Source organism: Ischnura elegans, chromosome 7 (genome assembly GCF_921293095.1).
Source record: "Ischnura elegans chromosome 7, ioIscEleg1.1, whole genome shotgun sequence".
NCBI classification, from domain to species: Eukaryota; Metazoa; Arthropoda; class Insecta; order Odonata; family Coenagrionidae; genus Ischnura; species Ischnura elegans.
The window spans coordinates 71,475,445-71,499,140 of NC_060252.1; the positions used below are offsets into that span (position 1 = coordinate 71,475,445).

Sequence of the window (23,696 nt, forward strand, 5' to 3'; positions counted from 1 at the left end):
AAATTAGCTACCAGTCAGTTACTTCCAAGAGTCATACAAACCAACATATTCACAGTCAAGAAAGTGAACATATCATACCAGCTATGAAAAAGTCTTGTGTATCCTCTTGACATCCCAGCTGATTGCATGCTCTACAAATCAGCTTACCAGATGTAGAAGCTACTGCATTGAATTCATGAGTGATGTTAGATTGCTGCATTGTTTCCTATAAGCATAAAAATATTTCATTTAATAATTAAATCAAATCATTATTAAATTGTGTTGCTTTGTAAAAATCATATAAACATGATTTACCACCATATGGAATAATTTGTGGATATATATTTGGATACATAACAGTCGATTCAGGGAAGATTTCAACCAGAAATCTATGAAACCTCTTAATAAATTCTTTGTGGCAACGCATTAAGAAATTTCCAATTTAAGAATTTGAACTTCAAGTTCCAATGTTAGTCAAAACCTTAATAGGCACCTGCATAAATTTATATGTATATGGTTTCTGGGATATTTAGTGCCCAAGATATAAGTATACTACTGGGAATGCGCTTTCTTCCCTTCATAAAATAGTCTTGCTCGATGCAAAGTTGATAAGTGAACAACTAACTGGAATGAATGCCCTTTGCTAAACAAAACATGAGTGACATTACATATTTCGAAAATATTTGCAATAAAAATGATTCCATAAATAAATAGTTTAAACATAATTATTTCTCTTTACAAGAGATTTTTCTTACCCTTACACAAACTCATTGAGACAGAAAATCTTAAGAACCGGAAGATCAAAGCAAATATCATAATAAGATGCATCAGAAAATAATGGGTCACAGCTAGAATATTTAAGGATTGTATAAAGCAATCCTGTAACTGAAAGTTGTAAAAATACTTAATGTTGATTTTCCATTTCTCAGGTTACACTCCATCCAGCTTTGTTGTTGACTACAGTTTTGTAAGTGATCTCCTATTATCCTTTAGCAACTGCCTGAAATTCATAAACATTCTTAACTTTAAAAATAGCTGACTAATTAGATGTAGAAGACTTACTGTTAATAGTGGTATTCCTTTTCTGTCACAAAGATCATAAGTTGTGCAGTTTAAAAATGTCCATTCAATTTTTGCTAAAGGATATGCAAAAACATTGCATTTGAAATCATAATTTTTTGACAGAAGAAAAAATCCATCTTTGCCTATTAATTTCACCTCAGGAATAGCTGCATGTGGAAAAATAAGGCAAAACATATTAAATATAGCAATTTTATCATGATTTTATATATTTGCAATCATTTGAAAAAAATGGCAAATGACCAGATAAAATAGCATAATGCAACAAAGAAATAAAGGCCTTCTTGATTATCTTGTCTCATTACATACACAGCAATAAATCATTTCATATCCAAAGATGCCAGTCAGTACTTCATTTCTATACGATTGTGCAAAAGAAAGAAGTGGAAATGATCTTTTAAAATGTAATACAAATTATTGCTAAGGCTTTTATCTATGTATAGAACACCCATTCCCCACCCACTGTTTACTCTCCCATCTTCGGATAACATCCCCATTCAATCTGCCATGTTTGTATATCTTTGTGCATGCTGTGTGCGAGGTGAAGGCTGATTTGGCAGCTTCCAGTATCAATACTGCCTTTTCTCACAGCGTTGTCGCTTGTACTTCACTGTTCACAGGTAAATGGCCCACGAAAAACCTTGCTGTCCTTTTAACCTCGCGTTCTGACAAATAGGGTGGTTTCCTATTATTTTTTTATTGCCTAAATCGAAAGATTATTACTCCTGGAGTACGTATTTCACGCTTTTAGATTTTTAAATGACGATATTTATTTTTGGCGATTAAATGAAAAGTGAAAATTTTCAAGCGCGCGAAAACGCGACGCAAAAGTATGAATGCCGGGAAATCTCTCCGTGTGGCGTATTTCTCGTTCCCGCTGCCGCCCTGTGAGGTGACCTTGAGGCGAGCTTAGCGCTGATACAACGCAGGCTGCTAGCGGGTAGCTGAGCACCCTGCTGGCTGGTAGCGCTTGGCTTAAATAAGGCTTATTAATACCTTATCAAATGAAGAAAACTTTCCGACCTTAGCCAGTTTTAATAAGTGATTATTAAAACATGTTTCCCTGAGCTCTGCGCCTCATGCATGCATTGGTAACCTCAGACGATGTATAACTCCTATCCTCTCGTGTAGAAACTAGGTCCCTGTGACGTCATGCGGAGTGGAATCGCATGGGCGCCATCTGGCCCTTTTCAAATGAGGATAAAAATGGACCATTGCCATTCGTCTAAACCGGTATTTCTAAAATCAAATGAATTGTATATTATGAATACAGTAATGGTGGGTAACGAATCGCAATCAATGCCTTTCGTTTTCTTTGATGAAGGAAACTACCCTATTGTGTTTCTGCTTACATTCTTTCACATTTTCCCATTTAGAGGTCAATATGACCCTGAATTCAAAGTTCTAAGTTTCCCCTTCTCTGGGTACTATCATTCCCGAGCATGGTCGGGTGGCCGGCTAGTGTTGGATAAACTGGAAGGATATATTATTTAAGGATGGATGAACGTAAGAAATCACTTTTAAACAGTCACAACAGATCCATGTTTGCAAAACAATATATAATTGTGGCAAAAGGGCTCCCGGTGACTTAGAGGATTTGCTTCTTCTAGCTATTATTTAACAAAGCATTAAATATTGCCCAACACTACTTGCCTTTCTTTTGCAATATGCCATTTATAGTACCATACATACCATTCAGCCTAAAGACCTTTTTTATGGCCATGCATCAAAAGTAGGTGAACTACCAATCAAATAAATGAAAAGTGATTTTTTTGCATTGATTACGTACACAGTAGAGTTACTGATTCGTCTATGTACGTATGCAAGAAAACCTACCTTTGATCACCAAAGTCAGATGCAGCATTCTCTCTTTTTTTCCAGCCTTTCCTAGTAGAGTGAATGTTCCTGCATCATTCCTTGATATTGACGAGATGTTTAAGATGGTTTGCAGGTGATTAGTGGATATGTGGTATTTGTGGCTGTTTTTTATTTTACTGCCATCTGGAGATAACCACTCAAATGTTGGAGATGGAACAGCTTCGTATGCCACAGCCCATACAGCATATTCACCTTCATATACTTCAATTTTATTGCCTCCGTCTATAGTTAAATTAATGAAGCTATCTTCTTTCCCTAAAATAAATGCAGTCATTACTGACATGTCGTGTGGATCAGTAAAACTAAAAAAAATCTCTGAAAAGAGTTTTCCTTCTCACAACTTCCATTCAAATGAATGTGAGCAAATTAATAAATTAAGTGATAACATTTCAATTTGTTTAAATTTTGCATTATTTTTCATTATGGCAAATACTTACTTCTGCACAATGGATGTTAGCATAGCTTTTTAATCTGCATATAAGTCTAGCAATTCAATATGTACTCCGAAGAGTACACTGTACTATGACACTCAAAAGCCAGTAGTAAGGCAGGATGAAAAAACATCAATGCATACATATATGCATGTATTAAGTTTGTAGCATGTCAGTCTGTCTGCATTTTTTGCTGTCACACTTGAGGGTCTATCTCAGTTGTACAAAGTGTCGCAGGGATTGGGTTTGGTGCGTTCAATGCATGCACAGTTTAGACTTGATCCCAGTACTGTTGCTCGACATTATATAAAATTGCGGGCAAAAACATGGAAAAACGGACCAAAAACAGCCTGCCCACAAAACGTGAGACCTATAGCGGCCAGCCACAATTAATTTCTGTCTCCTCACTGTGGAGGGTCTCCTTTGCAAAACTCTTGCAACCAGCAACAGGTGCAACTCTATGACAGGCAGCAGTGCCACAACGATAGACGACTAGGCAACTATGTACTGGTAGCGCATTGGAGTCAACCTGGCTGTGGAATAGGCAGGTTGGCACTGCTAGTCACTTTCTTTATGGAAACTACAATCGTAAGCTATATTACCTATAAAGCTGGAAGGATGTATAAAATACTGATATTTACTAGCATTCAGTGGGGCCGACTCCATGGGGCCTGAGGGGGCCCGAGCCCCCTCAAAAATTCGTTATGGGTGTGAGGAAAAAATGTGACTGGCTTGTCGATTTTCCCCTAGTGTCCAGATATCGAGATTCGAGTTATCAGGGTTATAATGTTGATCATATGACTCTTCTAAAATGCTTAAAAAACTTAAAATTCACTGGTTATAAAATTTCCCGGGGAAAGATCCCCGGTTTGGGCCCCCCCAATATTTTTTGTTAGTCCGCACCCCTGCTAGCATTTCATACTATTTATAAGAATGCATTCATCTACACAACTGCATAAATATGCTATAACTTGTGCTTGTTGGGAGATTTTTTCATTCTTCCCTAAAAATTGATTGACATTGTACAGAAGTACTATATTCTCTCTTGTACCATATACATGCAGCAAGTTGCAGTCATATTGGGGTTCAGTAAACATTCTGTGGTTGTGGTCTGGGCTGTTCTATAAAATATTCCACCCATTATTTCATTTTACTAGTTTTCTTTGAAACTCATGATTCTTTGTATATATATCCCAGATGGCACAGAATCCTCCGTATCTAATTGGTATGCAGATAGTATCCATTGATGAAAAGCGATGGGGCGATATTCAATGGATACTATGTGCATACGAATTAGATACGGAGGATTCTGTGCCGTCTGGGTATGAGCCATATTCAGGAAGTCAGTACCATTTCATACTAGTGCCACGGCAACAATGATATCGTCTCTTGTTTCATTGGCTACAATTTACTCCATTTGATTGCTTCCTCAAATTTATTTTCTTGTGTGCATCATTTTTAATGTTTATGGGAATTCTTGACCTTTAGATTTATTCTGTGACTCAGTTTTATGAATGCAAGGAACATAATGCCTGCCAAAATTCATTGCAAAATTCCAGAAGTTTGTGGTGAAAATACAAATAGTTATGGAATGAAGAACTTCAACCAAGGTCAGACAAATTTACATAATCCAATGATCTTCTAAAAAGGAGAATTAATAAAAAAAATTTGTGAGAACAGACGTTTCACGAAGACAGAATTTTCTTTCTTGACGAGCTTCTTGAAATTTCAGGAGCTCTTTTGCATGACATTATCTCAGACCATATGGGCTATTGCAAGCTTTGTTCCTGATGACTTTACAAAATGCTTTCTGATGTCTAGGGCTCCTTGATTTTTGTGAAAGTGAATTTTCATGATTTTAAGCATAATTTTGGTTTTTGTTTAGTTTTTATGGTTTATGACTTTTATAACAACTTTTTACACGATTTGGAGAGATTTCCATACTCTTCAATCATTTTGCAACTTCTTAAATTTCAAACCGCAAATAAGTATCATTTTTATCAATTCCACAGTATAAGTTCAAACCGCAGATTAAAATGCTGAATTCTTTACGATTTCGCAGTATGTAATCCTACAATTCCTATCAAATGAGCAATGGCAATAGCTATCAGTACTCTGCCAATTATGGGTTCCTTCAAAGGGCCTATCCAGGATCAAAACTTGAGAGGGGGCAAGTTGTGGTCGTTCAAGTTATCATACAGAAAAGGTTAAAAACCAAAATTTCAAGAAAATTATAGGAGTGATTTAAAATATCATATTTTATACTAATGTAATTTTCCTTGAATTTAAAGAACATTTTTTCAAAAATTTCGTTTCGAACTAAATTTACTTTTGCTAATAGGGGGGTGGGAGGGGGGGGAGGACAGCTGGCTCCCCTGCCTCCTGCTCCTTGATTTTTGCAAAAGTGAATTTTCATGATTTTTAGCATAATTTCGGTTTTTGTGTAGTTTTTATGGTTTATGACTTTTATAACAACTTTTTACACGATTTGGAGAGATTTCCATACTCGTCAATCATTTTGCTTTCTTAAATTTCAAACCACAAATAAGTTTCATTTTTATCAATCCGCAGTATAAGTTCAAACCGCAGATTAAAATGCTGAATTCTTTACGATTTCGCATTATGTAATCCTACAATTCCTATCAAATGAGGTGGCAATAGCTATCAGTACTCCGCCAATTATGGGTTCCTTTCAAGGGCCTATCCAGGATCACAACTAGAGGGGGGCAAGTTGTGGTCGTTCGAGTTATTATACAGAAAAGGTTAAAAACCAAAATTTCAAGAAAATTATAGGAGTGATTTAAAATATCATATTTTATACTATTGTCATTTTCCTTGAAGTTAAAGAACATTTTTTCAAAAATTTCGTCTTGAACTAAATTTACTTTTGCTAATGGGGGGGGAGGACACCCAGACGGCACAGAATCCTCCGTATCTAATTCGTATGCAGATAGTATCCATTCACAAAAATCGACGGAGCGGTAGTCAATGGATACTATCTGCATACGAATTAGATACGGAGGATTCTGTACGGACGATTCTGTACCCAGACAGATGCAGATAGTATCCATTGACTACCGCTCCGTCGCTTTTTGTCAATGGATACTATCTGCATACGAATTAGATACGGAGGATTCTGTGCCATCTGGGCAGCTGGCTCCCCTGCCCCCTGCTCCTTGATTTTTGCAAAAGTGAATTTTCATGATTTTTAGCATAATTTCGCTTTTTGTGCAATTTTTATGGTTGGTGACTTTTACAACAACTTTTTCCATGATTTGGAGAGATTTCGGTACTCTTCAATCATTTTGCTGCTTCTTAAATTTCAAACCACACGCCCATGGTTCCTTTTCTCTCTACAAACTACACAAAGAATACTCCAAGAAATGGCTTGGTGCTCACTCTGAATACTTCTAAGGAACAGCCTCATTCAGGGCATTACTCCACCTCTACCATGGTAGCGCACTGATAGCAACTGCCCACGTCCATTTGCATCCAAGCAAGGTGGCACGAATTAAATCAAATGTTTCCATGCTATGCCCTCTTTCAACGAATAATCAGTCTTTAAATTTTGTTATTCTGGGGAGCCTGTCATTTTTCAAACTCAATTTTTCAAGTTGGCTGCTCTGCACTACACTTCTCATGGCTTCTTTTGCCGGCTGTGCCAGTGATACATTTAAATCCAATTTCTTGATTTTTTGGTGATCTAGAGATTAGGGTATGAGCTTCAGACTATCTTTGTCAATGGCAATTTTGCCAAATGAATCTCATAGATGAAGTTGGGAAACAAAAGCTCGTACTGAGATAAATATGATGTTACATTCGGGTCCTTGCTTATACTGAAATAAATAGCCATAAAATGTAGCATTGCTTGCCATTCATTTAACTTACCCACAACAATAAGTTGCACAAAATCTGAATTGCTAGCATTTCGATGAGATGGATCTCTTACAACACATGTATAATTCCCTCCATCACTCTTCGCAAGAGAGTGAATTTTCAAAGTGATTTTATGGATGGTGTATGCATTTTGCTTTTCTAAGGCAGTGCTAAGAGATGCTCTTCCATTCTGTAATTAAAAAGAATAAGATTGGAAGAATAAAAAACAGGCATGTAACATTTGAGATGCTGGTATAGATAGTGTAGAGAAGGTGGTAAATATAGAGAAAAAAAGGAATATGTAATAAAGAATGATTTACATAAAGTGCAAGTAGAAAGAGGAATTAAGGGAATGTAAGAGATGTGGAAAATGAAAGAATTGTTAGGTTCACTAGCATTAGCAAACCTAAAATAATCAATTCCTTTATTTTACATAACGCAATGGTTTCTCACAGTTGAGGCTGGAGGCATCAGTTATATTGTAAAAGATGTGGATGGATTGCATAATCTAGGATAATTTCTATAAACATCATAGAGAGAAGAATGTAGGATACACAGGGAAGAAGTATACAGAAAAGAGAAGGGTTGATAAAGATTAAAGGACACCGTATGTCAACAATGAGAAAGAAATGCATAAAATGAGAGATAAATTATGTTAAGGGATGGGCAGAAATAGGTACAGTCATTATCAGTCAATAATTAATTGAAGCCCACTTTATTAAAAATAATTAATTCATGCAAATTGTCAATCATTCCCTGAAAAACAAAATAAGAAATCACTTACTGGATGTTACAAACACCAAATCATAACTGTACATGATATATATTAAAATTCAGCCCTGGTTTTTTCAGCTTTGATTGTTTTACTCAAAATAATCCACTAAAGTGGTGCATTCCCATTGGTAACTAGAGATCAATTACTAGTTGAGCACTTCTGCTTGATGAAAACCATTGAAAGACAATCCATTTATTACAAAATCTTATAATGTATATTGCAAAGTCTGACAAAAAGATGGAATGGGAGAGAAATTTTGCTGAACAGCTAAGGAAAGGAATTCTTTAATTCAAGGATAGCTCTCAAATTGGCAGTTTTTTTACTGTAGTTGTAAACAAAACTTAAGCTACTAGTGGCAAAAATAATTCAAATATGTATTGTATAATTTGATTAATTATGTATTTTCATAATTTGAATATTTCAGTCAATATAGCTGTACTTAAAACTATAATAAAGCAGATAGAATGTTTATAGTAACATCTGATTTACTTACTGCACTCATGGCTTTCATCTGGGGCATATACCAATTTACAATGTAGTTCTGGTATAATTCCATTCTGACCTTACAGGTAAAATAAATATCGCTTCCTTCGATTGACCGTACTATTGTTCCATTTATGTATGGCTTTGGTAAAGGTGAGGTGTCTACAATAAAAATAACCGACAGTTAGAATTTTGGCTATTTTAACACTAAATTTAATAATGCTTTAATTTTCCTAATCCATCAAGAATAGTTACGTAAAACTGTGTTGCCCAGCCAATATATATTTGAAGGTCTCTAACCCTATTAAGTCATATCTAGTAGGTACAGATTATACTCACCGTACACCAATATCTGCTCACACCCTTGCTCAGTGCTTTTAAATCTCATCCATTAAATGAGCCCCCTTTATTATGGCCTGCCTATTGCTTATGCTCCAAGCAATTGACATATGACATACCTAATTAAAGGTTTTTAAGTGAAGACACCTTTTAGAATACAATGAAACCTGCTTAAGTTGGTGTTTTCCACATCTCATTCAAGAACTCCAGTTATCAGTAGCCTTTTACTTCAAACTCAGACCACAGTTTGGGAACCACTGATGGAAAATGATGAAATTATGTGCATAACTTCTGAAGTGTGTACATAATTAAAAATTTCAACAGTTATTTAATCACATTCAGAGACTGGGTTTGATATATGTACTGCACATCCTCAATGAAAGATCACTGGCCTTGATTGATACCCAATGTATGTTACATATTTGGTAGGAAATTGAGAGAGAGTATGAGTGAAAAACATAACTTTTTTCAATGCTGACTAATAAACCTGTAAAACTTCATAAAAATGTACCGTTTGAAATATGATCACCAATTACAGGACGTAAATTAATACTTAAAATGAGCCCCCTTTATTCTGGCCTGCCCATTGCTTATGCTCCAAGCAATTGGCCACCATGGATATGTTCCTATTTTTAGAAGCATTTTTTTATTACTGTGACTGAACTATGCATAAGAGCGCTCATGAAACAGACATTTTACAAGTTGTATCCTGAAAATAGATGAATATCCCCCTAAATAATTTAATTTAATATTTATATTTGCCCCTTAATTTCAATATTTGACTTATTGAAATTAACCCTTTCGCGCCGGACCTTCGTTTAGGGAAATTCTTCCTCAATACGAGTCTCTTGAAAGTTTTCTTTACTCCCCTGCACGAAGATTATTTGCATCGACTGTGGGCAGTGGTTCCGTCCCTAACCATTTTTGGACCCAACTCAGTGGGGCGCCGATCCCTTTCCTCGGCCACTGTCCCAGACCCTAGAGGGATTAAAAGCCCCTTCCTAGGACGAGTCCGCGGTCAATTGGCTAAAATATTAGTGCAAAATATATGCAAATATTTGTTGTTCGCATTGATTTTTTACATTCAAAATGAATTTTGGGTTTTTTTTCTGAGCATGCAGAAATTTTAAACGAAGTTCTAACGTTAATTTAGACGGATTTAGTATATTTACTAGTTGGTCTATAACTCCGTTGATATTAACGTTATAATATAATTGTTTGAAATTTCCATGTGGTCAGCATAAAAAGATGAATTCCTTTATAGCAATAGATATGAAAAGTAAGCAACAAATATAGTTTTGGAAAACACACTGCAAATAACAGTAGTTGACCGCATGGAGAGGATAAGAAAGGGTCGACCTGAGCGGCCGAAGATGGGACTGGGCTCGCGCTAAGGCGGATCACGAGGGGCGACCGCGTCCGTGGGTCTATTGTGTCCGCCACGGTCACTTTTTTCGACCTGTGCCGCACAGACGTGGCATTCGTTGCTTAGGTTAGGAAAATAAACGCCGTATAGGTGTGGCATTCGTTGTTCATGGAAAAAAATCCTCGCCGCACAGGTGTGGCATTCGGCGCGAAAGGGTTAAGGAAATTTTAAATAATTCACCAAAATTATAGATGAGGTTATAAGTATGGTAGATATGGCTGAGAGTTCTATGGACATATAGAAATAAGAATTATAAGTCATTGAGGAGAGCCCATAGCTAGCTTAAGGTGACCGATGGGTGGAGGGGGGAGATAAAGAGTCTTTCCACTGTCTTAATAATAGTAAATATATATTCCAGTAAGGTTTTACAGCAGAAAGTGTCACCAATAGACTGTTATATTCTTGTGGAGCATTGGTAGTGCTTGTTTCTACAAAATAAGAAACTCAATGGACCATACAGTGGTTAGAGGTATTGTATGGTATGTATCAGTAAACATTTAGGAATGTATTTTTTTCCCTTGTACTCCTCTCAATTTCCTCCCATTATGATGTATGTATTATAATAATGTATTACAAGCTAATGAAGAGTAAAATAAAACCGTATCCTGTGATATTATGCAATTTTCAATGCTTTTCTTATGATTCCCTAATTTACAATATTTCTGGCCATGAATCAATGAAATCACAAATATAGAATCCAACATTTCACTTTACCATTCAAAAATCAATAATGGCTTTTGAAAATTATTCAGTGCAAATGAGACACACTATTAATAAAGGAGGAGTGGGGTTCAGAACTGATGTCAGTAACCGAACAACAAAACAGCGGAATCAACCCATCTATCAATATAAATATAAATATTAGACTTCTCTTTCATTCAATACATTGCCTCTAATAACAATGGTCCATCGAGTTTCCAATTTTGTTGAAACTCTCAAACTTGCACTAGCAATACTCCACATGTATATAACATCATCTATTGTGTATTGGTGACACTTTTGTCATAAAGCCTTACTGGGCAATATATTCACTAATACTAAGGCAATTTAAAATCAAATCAAATACCAGGGATTTTTTTAATGAATCTAATGTTAAATATTTTCGGCTCTTGCTGCACAACAAAACTGGAAAGTGGTGTATGAGCTAGATGACCTTGATGAAAACTTCAATAGCTTCTACATCATCTTTGCAGAAATTGCTTTGAACTTGCCCTTCCTCTGGAAGTAGTGACATACAGAGGAGATACAAAGAAAAACTCGCTAACACCTGAAATTTTAAGTACGTCTAATTATTTAAGATGTTCGCCATTTAATATCTTGTTTTATAATGTCCTCCAGATTTGTGATCAGTACTTTGATTTGAAACAATATTACAGGTCCGGTAAAAAAAAGTGTAAAAAGGCAGTAAAATGATCAGAAAATTTAAAAAAATATTGCTAACTATGCCAAACGGGAATGAAAAATTATGAAATAAAATTTTACCTCCATTTGACCTTCATTTTGGTCACCATCAATGTAGTAACTTAGCTATTGATAATTCTTTTATTTTTACCTTCCACAATGAGGTTGAAGTGTACTGTATCCATTATTTCCTTGTACATTGCCTCACATGCAAGGAGACCAAAGTAACTGATGTTAACATTTCTAAGCTGAAATCCTTTCTTTGGATCATACTGAGCTGGATAGGGAAACGGCTGGAAGTTCTGCAACATTTAGAAAAGAATTGTGATGGATGACAAATATTTTTGAAGGAAGTATGCACTACTTTTGATAAAAATGCATAACCAAAGTCAAAAGTGATTTTTGTTTAAAGAAATGGTTTTTCAACTCATGAAGGATTACTTAATACTCATATTTGCCTCATCATATTCAACATACAGTGCTTTCAACAACCCCACCCAGTGGCGGATCTATGGGGGGGCTGAGGGGGATATAGGGCCCCCCCCCTTGGATATCTAATTTACACTGGATAGAATGGAAATTTTGCTCGGACCCCCACTTCTGCTGGAAGGTTACCCTATACTTAGCCCTTTGTCCCTATCCTGGATCCGCCACTGACCCCACCCATTGGAAAATTTTATACTTGAGCACTCCTAAGGATATCATGGGCCATCAGTTGAGGAATAGCAAGTCTACAGACCACCAGGTGGAAAGAATCACTGATCTAGATTGACTTCTAGCATATGAAGAAATGTAACTTATTTACTTGTGTCAAAGCTAAGTGGTTTTAATTGTATTCTACTCATCCCAAGTTTCCACAAGAACAAGAAATTCTCTGAAAATTTCAAGAGAACACTTACATGGGTTAGAGTCACTCTGGCCTGAGGATTGTTGACTCGGCATGGTATGACAGCATCCTTGCCGACTAAAGCTCTGACTATTGCTCTCCCATCAGGAACAAAGAGAGCATTATTCTCTGAAAGGAAAAAAAAAATAACTGAAACTGCTTAAAAATATTGACATGTAATTGCAGAAAGGGTAAGATCGTAATACATTTCATTACATATTATTATACATTAACTTTGCATGAATGCCTCATGTAGTAATCAGGAGAAATTTTCCTTCTGTGTCCATTCTGCCTCTCTTCACTATTTCTCCAGCTCTTAAAATTCCTACCTATTCATTTCCCTCTTATAATGAATACTGATTCTATTATTATTTTCTACAAAATTTTTGCTTTCACCACCTCAATTATCCATTATTTGATAAACCATTAGCTGGTAAATTAGTGAATCTCTTCCTTAGTCAATCTGCCCAAACACATTACTACCCTCCAATGTCATATCTCTATCATCCCTTCCATATCCTTCCTCCTTCAAAACGACTAGTTTCTCAATGAAATATATGAGCCAAATGCAGAGAAAGCATGATGCAGAAACCTTAATAAAAATTGCATACATAATAATCATGAATGGATTAACCTAGTCTTTAGATCAGGTATCTATTTGGGCTTTCACTTACAACAGGGCAGATGATTCATATTCATTCAACATATGATCTGAAGTTGAAATGTTGCTATGGCCAATCTGCGCAACACTTGCCAATTTTTGTACATTTCCAATTCTTGTTAGCTAACTTGGCTGAATCTGGTAGATGGTCAAATCTTAGTCTGGTGACTTAGGCCCAATGACAGCAGGCATGCAGCTAGGGGGGGCTTGGGGGCTTCAGCTCTCCTTCCCCCATACCCTTTAAAATATTTTCCCTTGTTGTGAATGCCAGCCATGCATCTACTTAGAAGACAACCAGCCCAGGGGCACTTATTCTCTGACTTTCCCAAAACTATACACAGTTGTGGACTGAGATCGTATCTCAAATCCAAAATTACCTCAAAAATGGATAATATTTACTATACTTCCACCAGCAGCCTGAACTTTTTCAAAAAATTAGGCAAATTTTAAAGATAAATACCTGTGGAGAACAAGACATAAATATTACCATTGGCGGATCTATTGGGGGGCGGGGAGGGGGAAGGTGGCTATAGCCCGTATAGATCGTAGGGCATCCCCCCCCTTGGGTATCCAATTTACACTAGATAGAATGACAATTTTCTTCGGACCCCAACTACTGCTGGGAGATAACTCCCACTTAGCCCCCCCTTATCGGTATCCTGGATCAGCCACTGAACATAACTATGGACGTTTTGGTAAAAAAAACTGCAAAAAATATAAATTTCAGCACTATACAAATGAAATTTATATGTAATCTAATGTAATTTATACTTTGTTGAATTGTGGAAATTGAAGGAGGAAATAAAACAGTTCCTAGGCAACTTGAATACCACACAAGCGCCCCTCAAATCAAATCTCTGGCTAGGTGCCTCAGTGACAGGAGTGGAACGATGCAAAAATTGGGAATGTAGAAGTTTTAAGATAAATTCAGCAGCATACCTAAACTGAACAGAGGAAGTAGAAGATATGCAAGTATCAAAGACAGCCTGCACAGTAAGGCAGATCGGAAAAATTGATTTTTCAGCCTACGGTGTATGACATCACAGGTCATAGACTGTAGGCTCCTTTCCTGCATTCTCGGATCTAAAAATATTTCATCACTTCTCTAAAAGTTGGTAACATCGATTTATTTTACGCCAACGAGGCGCCAAATGAGGGACAAGTCATCTCACTACGCATCCTTTTTTACCTTCTACCATCTTCTGATTTATATTATCAAAGATGAACGCCCTCCTAGTAGCACATGCGGGATGAATTTTGCTGTATTCGAGGCGTGGGAGGGGGAAAAGCGAGTGGGCAAGGGACGGGATCGGCCTGCCGCTCTTGTATCCACGACGATGCATGGTCGTTGGAATATTTTCTTCGCGGACGCAGACTCAAATTTGGCATTTTGTGGCTAAACAGTGGCAGGAATTTTTTTTTCTAAAGGGCAGTAACTCGGCAAAATCTATAGGGAATGACTATAAAATATTATATTTTCGAATTTTGACCCTCCCATCCTAAATTGCATCTAAGCGAGGGTCAGGGGATCACCTAGAGGTCTCAAAGTTTTCAGGCTTTATTTTTGAGCGGTCCCAACACTTTTTTTCATTGGGCCATATGGATTTGAAAAAAATCGATTTTTCCAATCCGCCTTACTGCACAGTACAAGCATACTAAATGGCTTGTAGTTCGGTAACAATTGGGTTGCCATTAATGGAGTACCCTTTCGAGACAGTGGAGTTATTGCCTTAGCATGACTGCTGTACTGAGTCCCGAGAGATTCTTCTGTCCCCTCTGTATGGAGCATTTTTGCAGGAAAATCATTAAGAAGGGTGTCCGAGATAATCACACACTCTCAGCACAAACCTTTTTTGATCCTTCCTATCAGGGATTCTGCATTATCTCGGACTCTGAAGGTAGTTGGGCTCCCTCCTTTCGGGGTTTATAGCCCTACCTGGGTTATTGGTTCGTTGTCAATCATGCTTTGTTTATGTGAATTATCATTATGGATAATTGTTGTTTAAACGTAAATTGCAAACTTCGAATTGAATTCCTTGTTTTTATTTTGAGAATTGTCAATTGTTGAACAAAGCTCTACCGTCAATATCATTGCATTTAGTGCAGCATCAATTTCCATGTTGATGTTTATATTGAAATTAAGATATAAGTTAATATTTATTGTAGAATTTTGTTTGAAAATTGTAAACACCGCTCAGAAAACAAATAATTCAATTCTTAGTTTATATTTTTTGAGAAAGGAACAAATACAGTCGGATCCGGATTTAAGGTTTTCACATTTAGTGTTTTTCTGCATTTAGTGTTTATTTTTTGGGGTCCCGATTCATTCCCTATGCGAGCAATGTAAAAATTATCCTCATTTAGTGTTTCAGCATTCTGCATTTTTCCGCATTTAAGGTCGTAAAAAATTGTTCCGCTAAAGATATTTTTGCCCGATTTAATGTTTTTCATTATGGTTTATTCAAGTGATTATCAAAATCTTTGAATTTCTGCTCAACAACAAGAAAATTCTCATGAAATTTTAGCAAGAGTCGATTGAATCTACCCTGCAATACTTCTTCATCAGCATTCTCTCACAAATGTGGTACTGGGACGTTCAACTTGCAAGCCGGGTTATTTGTCTTTGCGTGATGTTTCACTCCCCTTTTTATCCAAACACTTTTACTTCCCAATTTTTTAGCTCTCTCCTAAAAATTGTTACGAAACCATCTTATTGGGATAAGAACATTTAATCAATGAATTTTTTTTGCCTCATATGGCACTAGTGATGAGGGGGTGGGTCTGGAATTCCCCCACACCCAAATATGAAAACTCAATTACTTTGCTTCTTCATTAAATAAAACAAAATGTTGAAAGTTCATATATTTACAAAAGAGTTTTTTAAAAGGAAGTTGCTTCCATTATAAAAAGGGTTAAAATTAGTTTAAAACCCTCTATTTACTAACTTTTTTTAAAACTTTCCCCCACACCCTAGTTTTGGACCCTTCAAATGACATTCCTGGTTACTCCACTGTGTGGTACCTTTTAGTGACTTAAAAATATATTTTTTATTAACATAAAGCCATTCCAATCATTACAGACCCTAAAAACCTGAAAAAAAATGGCTGGTCCTCATTTAGTGTTTTTCCGCATTTAGTGTTTTAAATTTTGTCCCCCCTGAAAAACCTTAAATCAGGATTCTACTGTATTCATTTCGCAAAATGACTACCGCTAAGAGGGGTAATATAAGACGAAGGGTCCAGGTATCTGCTCCCGGATTTTGAGGGTAAAGCCTGAGCCCCGCTGTGTTGGGTCCCGAAACTAAGACATCGCACACCTGTGACCGTCATAAAAGGGGGAGAACTAGGAAATGTATACATTCAGCATTCCTTCACCTGCGTACGAAAATCTCTGACAAAAATTTGCTGCTTTCGTCTCCCGGGTCAAGAAACGTCCAGATGCATATTTTCATCTTTAGTAGGGAAAAGGTTAAACAGCTGAATGATAAAGGTAACACTTACAGTTTTCATATCGATAGCTGAATGAAAAACTCTAAGAGGAGCACAGGTTAATTTTGACCAAAGAACACAAAATAATAATTCAAAATAGCAAAATTTTCAATGTTAGAGAGGATATACCATCATTTATCTCAATTTCATTACTCGTTCAATACTCTCTTGTTTTTGTATTTTTCAATTTTCTCATACTTCCAATTTGTACTTCCTGTGAGTTTTTAGTTAATAAATCAAGGTTGTTCGGCCATATGATTTGCGAATCTCTCATTTATTGGAATTTTGTGGAAACAACAACAGATGGAATAAAGACAAATCTGAGATTGTCATTCCATTACTCTAACTCCAGATCCCTCATGGACTCCCAGGCGGATGAACAATCCCTATCGGTATCCTGGTTGGGTATTACAAAAGCAAAGAGTTATTTTTAAAACAAGATTTTATTGAACATGTAATCACATACTGGCGGAAAACAGGGAGGTATTCTGGCCTGCTGAAGATTCTGTCTCTGGCCACCATTTGGTAGGGATTTCTGAGGAATGGATGGCAGCTGTGAAAATTAAGGCGCTGTAATTTGTGAATGAAGTTTTGTGGATTTTGCTGTAGATATAGAACTGTTATAATGACTTACCACTCACATAAACATAGATGTCCGAAGACGTTGGCTTTGCCAATTGCTGACGTTGATCTGTACCACTGCAACTGTACCATCCTGTGTCATTCACATTTGCATTGGTCACTTCAAGGAAAGCGAAGCTTTTCTCAGTTCTACTTTTGGCACGTCCCCGTATTGACTCCTAATTTTTAACAAAGAAACTTTATTAAATTAGATTATAATTTGATTACTATATACTTTAGGTTCAGAAAAATTAGAAAAGTAATATAAAGAATTAATGATAATATGGAATTTCTGATTTTTACACATTTTATGACAACATGACATAAATGTAAGGGAAGCGTTTATATATATATGTAATAAGTGGTGTGAAAATCAATTCATATGGCTTACAATGAGATGTCCATTTTTTTGCCTCTCCTTGATATACATTGAGAAAAATCTTTAATGGATTTCACTGGATGTATTTAACTCTTCAATTACCCAAATTAGGAATTTAAAGATTGTTTGCTATAAAGAATGTGACATCTGTCAATGATGTTTTTTTTTGTTTCTATGCATTTTATTGTGATATACATATTGTATTTTATATTGACTTGAGAATGTTTAGATAATTGTATTTTATAATGTGTTTATGTGTTGTTTTACTGTGTCTTAAAGGTTTTGTAAATGCAAATTCAATGGGTGTCTGTTTTGCCCCACCTATGGGGCAAAATCGTCATTTTGTCAATGGTTGAAAAAAAATCATAAATATATTTAATTACTATCATAAAATGCATTTACGTTAATATTCTACACCGTATATGTATAAATGTTACTATTAACCACATTTAAAAGAATATTAGCAACAGAAGGATCAAGTTTTAAATGAACAAAGGTTAACCGGTCGGTTTTGCCCCACTTTCCCCTACATAGTCTGTTAAGTTGCCCATTATACACCAACTACTTGAATTACTTAAAACTGATATAAAATACTAATAATCTTGCAATCAAAACCTACTCACACTTGGTAAATTCCATTGCAAGTGTTGGAATCTTCCACCACCATCACAGCTCAGTTTTAATGTAGTTCTAGCTGGTACAACTTTCTCGTGCCCTTGAAGGATATGGATGGCATGGCTCCATGATAATGATGACAAGATCACTGTTGACAAATAATTTGACCATTATCATGGAGAGCACTTCAAGTTTCAATTTGCAGCAACAAAAATGTTTAAATATATTTGTGACTACAATTTTTTCTTAAATAATGGCTATATAGGTACATGCATGTCAAAACATGTGAACTTACGACTGAGATAGGATAATAAATGCTTAGAACTGATATATGTATATATGGTGAACTTTGAGTTTATCTATGGCACAAAGTTCACTCGGAACCCAAATTGTTTGGCAAAGTACAAAAATGTTATAATCAACCTCATAAGTTCTCCTATAAGTGCAAGTATTCTTTACGTGTGAGAACATTTTACTTAAGTTACAGATTTTGACTTCCATATCAGCCATCAATCACAACAAGCATGCCTCCAGGAATAAATTTAAATTTCGATATGCTTGCACACTCCTCGGAATCACTGTTTCGTTAAAACAAATTATTTTTTCTTATACAGAAGTGCTCGAGCTCTTAGAGAGAGTAATATAGATATCACTACATCAAAATCTATATCATCATAATCCATCCACAGAACTACATCACCAGAAATTTTACCACATATTTCAGTCGCAAAAAGCAAATGCTTACTAACAGAGAGTCATGGAGGCTGAAAAGGCAGATTAGAATTATGTGTGTTTCGCGTGTTGCATACCCCAAATTTTCAAATGGAATCGTAATAAATAAAAAAGTTTTCTACCTTATATGAAATGTTACAGTGATAAAATCTAAAGTATATTGCAAGAGCAAAGGGAGCACATGACCATAAACTATGTGATGGATAATAGGAGAAATATATTTTTAACTTTAAAATTTAATTAAAAAATTCAACCTTTTTATTAAAAAAATCAAATATTTTATTTGCATTGATAAATATGTGGATTTAGATAAATTTATGTTATTTTTTCATTACTAATCTCATTGCATTTTTCCAGTTTTCTTGATTCTGAAGAAGTGGGAAAATTCGCTAGCACCGAACGGTGTTTAAAGACGGTGAATTTTTCTAACTCTGATATTCCCGCAAAAACTTGAACATTGTTTTCCCACGTCATGAATTAAATTAGGAGAATAAAATTTAAAAAAAATCGAGACAACATGAGTGGGTGAGGGTAACTCTCGAGTCAAAGGGAGCTTTCAGGGGCGGTCTGATGTGATTGGAGGCCCTTCACTGGGGCTTATGATGGGGTCCTCCTTACCGGGAGATTCGATGGTCCTCCTCCGGAAAAAATTAGGAAATTGAATGTCCGGAAATGGATTTTGACGCAATAGGGTGGTTTCCTCTTATTTTTTTATTGCCTAAATCCAAAGATTATTACTCCTAGAGTACGTATTTCACGCTTTTACATTTTTAAATCACGATATCTATTTTTCACAATTAAATGAAAAGTGAAAATTTTCAAGCGCGCGAAAACGCGACGGGTAAGTATGAATGCCGGGTAAACTCCGTGTGACGTCGTTCTGGTTCCCACTGCCGCAAGTGAGGTGACCTTTGGGCGAGGCTTTGAGCGCTGATACGACGCGGGATGCTAGCAGGTAGCAGAGTACCGTGCTAGCTGGTAGCGCTTGGCTTAAATAATGATTATTAATACCTTATCAAACGAAGAAAACTTTCCGACCTTAGACAGTTTTAATAGGTGATTATTAAGACATGTTTCCCTGAGCTCTGTGCCTCATGCATGGATTGGTAATCTCAGACGATGTAAAACTCCTATCTACTCGTATAGAAACTAGGTCCCTGTGACGTCACGTGGAGTGGCATCGCATGGGCGCCAATCTGGCCTTTTTCAAATGAGGTTAAAATTGACCGTTGCCATTCGTCTAAACTGGGATTTCTAAAACCAAATAATTTGTATATTATAAATACACTATATAATGGTTGGTAACAAATCGCAATCAATACCTTTCGTTTTCTTTGATGAAGGAAAATACCTATTGAGAACTTCCACCACAACGTGTCGAATATCATACAAGGTTTGACTACTGATGCAAAGTTGATTTCTCAAATACTGGATGAAGCCTTAGGGCACACCCAGCAAAAATTCCCACGCTGTCTTGGAGTCGAGAGACATGATCACTTCAGAATTTTAATCTTTCCATTCACATCTTAAAAGCTACTACATCTAAGTCTAGCGTAGAGCAGTAACCTAAATTTGCAACTAATTAAGAGTGTATCTCCACTCTTTGCTTTATGTCAGGCTAGAATGCGAGGAATTATCTCTTGATCATAATGAATATACAGTAATAATGAGGTTAAAATTGACCGTTGCCATTCGTCTAAACTGGGATTTCTAAAACCAAATAATTTGTATATTATGAAAACACTAATGGTGGGTAACGAATCGCAATCAATCAGTGGCGCCGACTCCACGGGGCCTGAGGGGGCCCGAGCCCCCCCAAAAATTCGTTACAGATGTGAGGAAAAAATGTGTCAGGCTTGTCGATTTTTCCCGGAGTGTCCAGATATCGACATTCGAGTTATCAGGGTTCTAAATTTGATCATATGACTCTTCTAAAATGCTTAAAAACTTAAAACTTGCTACTTATAAAATTTACCGGGGCAAGATCCCCGGTTTGGGCCCCCCCAATATTTTTTGTAAGTCGGCATCCCTGCAATCAATACCTTTCGTTTTCTTTGATGAAGGAAACCACCCTATTCTAGCTCTTAAAAAGAAACTATATAAAAGTTGTTTAAAAATAGCAATTTCGTAAGAAATATCATCCATTGGCTCTGAAATAAAAAAAAACTAAAACAGCCTTTTCGATTATTTAAAAAAAATCATCAGGTACTCTTTATTTCTCTGACACGTTTATTTTATTTATTTTTTATACGAGTGTTTTGGGGGCCAGGGGCGCAGCTACGAATCAAGGCTGGGGGGGGGGTTTAGGCCTACTAATACTTACGGGTTTGGGGGTAATGCATACCCACCGGGAGTTGCGGGGGGCCCTCCTCCAGAAAATTTTAAGATTAATGGTTCAAAATGACTAGTTTTACCGCTTTATGAGAGATATTTGATCAATCCTAACACTATTATATTAGTAATACTAATCCATTAAGTAAAATGGATAAAACTTAAAAATTTCTCTGAGCGCTGGGGGGGGGGGGGTTTATCCCACAAAACCCTCCCCTCGCTGCGCCACTGGTGGGGGCCCCCTAAGCTCGGGGTCCTCGGCGGTCGCCGACCAGCCGACCTGGGCAGACTGCCCTATGGTACTTCATACATGGAGTGATCCAAATGAGTTAATTTATTTTCAAATTCCCTTGACTTAATCTCCCGCGCTAGCAGGGCCGCCAGGAGACTTTAGAGGATCCTCCCACACTATCTCAAGTTTATGTACCCCTTTGAAAAAATTGTATAAACCTGTATAAAATTTGTATACATTCTTATACAATTGTATAATTTTATACAGGTTTATACCATTTTTTCATAGAGGTAAAATCTAGAGAAACATTTCATTAATGTTCACATTATCGTATTTACTTCATGCAGACGTAAACATCCAATCAACGAATTTCACTACGCACAGGTACACGAATCCATGGGACACTCACAAGAATGTCCTGACAAAACAAGTATATTTACGGCAATAATATCGCAGATTTTATTTTACGCACGCTTGTAAGGAAAGAAATGTATCCAAAGTGTTCTCGTCAAACCTCAAGTTGTATTTTAAAGACGTATTTAATAAAAAACGGAGAAAATAAAAGTGGATCGCCGAGGTGCAAGAGCAGCCAGCTACAAATTCCGTAATTCAACATAATACGTGCTGTAATAGAATAGCATGAAAAAAATGATCCTTAAGAATAATTTGTTTCACGTTATTTTACAATTAAATTAATTGCAAAAAAAATTATAGAGGTTTTTCACTCACACAATTAGCAACGATGACTTTCATATTATCCAATTCATTGGAATGAAAATTATCTCATGAATCACCTTAACTTTTATGTGTTAAGGTAATTGGGCTCGCCATTGGGTAAGAAAATTAAAGGCAACCGACGTTTTGGGCCTCCAACTCGGGTCAAACTAATGCTAAGAGTTGCTAATGGCAGTCCCCACAGGTGAGAAAGAAGGGAGATGCCCCCCACCCCCTAAATGAGGATCCAACACCACCACCTCCTTTGGGCCCATGACGGAACTGCCATTAGCAAACTCAAAGCAATGGTTTGGTCCTGAGGTTCAAATTTTTTAAATTAGGACACCGCGTGGTATTTTCCATTAAAATACTCATAGAATCGACCCCCTCTAAAATCGCTTGAAACCCTACGAAAACATGTCGAGACAAATTTTGTATCTATTACAGTGTTGCCAACTGCCTCCATTTTTTGGATCTTTGGATTGAACGAGACGAGTAACGACAAAAATTCATAAAAGGGATCGCCTCTAAAATCGTCTGAAACTCTAGGACACATTGTCGAAACACTAAATTTTTTTTTTATTAAAATGTTGCCAACTGCCTCCATTTTTTGGATGTTTTGGATTGAACGAGACGAGATACGACTAAAATTCATAAACGAGACCGCCTCCAAAATCGTCTGAAACTCTAGGAAACATTGTCGAAACACTAAATTTTGTATCTATTACAGTTTTGCTAGCTGCCTCTACCTTTTGGGGTAAAAAAAAATCGATTTTTCAAAAATGTCATTTTTCGAATCTAGACTACGTCGAGAAACCAATTTTCATACCCATACGAGCACTTTTAATTTTGGCCAATTCGTACAATTTAACTGTTTCGTGAATAGGGTAGTTTCCTTCGTCAAAGAAAAAGAAAGGAATTGATTGCGATACGTTATCCACCATTACCCCAGCAGCAGAGAAGGTTGTCTCAACGTTGTAGCAACGTTACAAATGTTGCACTGTAATGTTAACGTTGACGCAACGTTTGGACAACGTTTAATGGCAACGTTACTTTGCAACATTGTGGGCAATATTTTCATTTGCCTATTAGATTTCCAATTCCATAATCTAAGGTTTAATAACTTCTTAAGTCCATGAATCGCGTTTTAAACAGCTTTTTTGGGGATGCATTGACTTTCGTCATTCAATTCCATTTAGAATATTTTCAACGAAGGTGCCAAAAAACTAAGTCCGAAAATCATCTGGGCAAAGAACGCAAAAAACACAAATGAAGTTTAACTTTGGACTTCGATTCTTAAATTTTTCTGTCTAATTTGGGTGGGCCCGGGCCTACCCTGTCCCTAGGACGATCGCTGACACAGTTAGCA

At 36.5% G+C, this 23,696-nt stretch overlaps 1 protein-coding gene across 1 annotated transcript in view; it reads right to left on the minus strand.

Moving 5' to 3' along the window:
* The window catches only part of LOC124162126 (vascular endothelial growth factor receptor 1-like), a 68,403-nt gene that overhangs the window by 34,031 nt on the left and 10,676 nt on the right, over positions 1-23,696 (minus strand). The window contains exons 2-10 of the mRNA XM_046538538.1: positions 18,327-18,466; positions 17,338-17,503; positions 12,568-12,683; positions 11,820-11,970; positions 8,513-8,664; positions 7,257-7,434; positions 2,896-3,192; positions 1,042-1,208; positions 79-205 (exon numbers count right to left, since the gene is read on the minus strand). Of these exons, the coding sequence (XP_046394494.1) occupies positions 79-205; positions 1,042-1,208; positions 2,896-3,192; positions 7,257-7,434; positions 8,513-8,664; positions 11,820-11,970; positions 12,568-12,683; positions 17,338-17,503; positions 18,327-18,466 (1,494 nt within the window). The remainder of the gene's footprint in view (positions 1-78; positions 206-1,041; positions 1,209-2,895; positions 3,193-7,256; positions 7,435-8,512; positions 8,665-11,819; positions 11,971-12,567; positions 12,684-17,337; positions 17,504-18,326; positions 18,467-23,696) is intronic.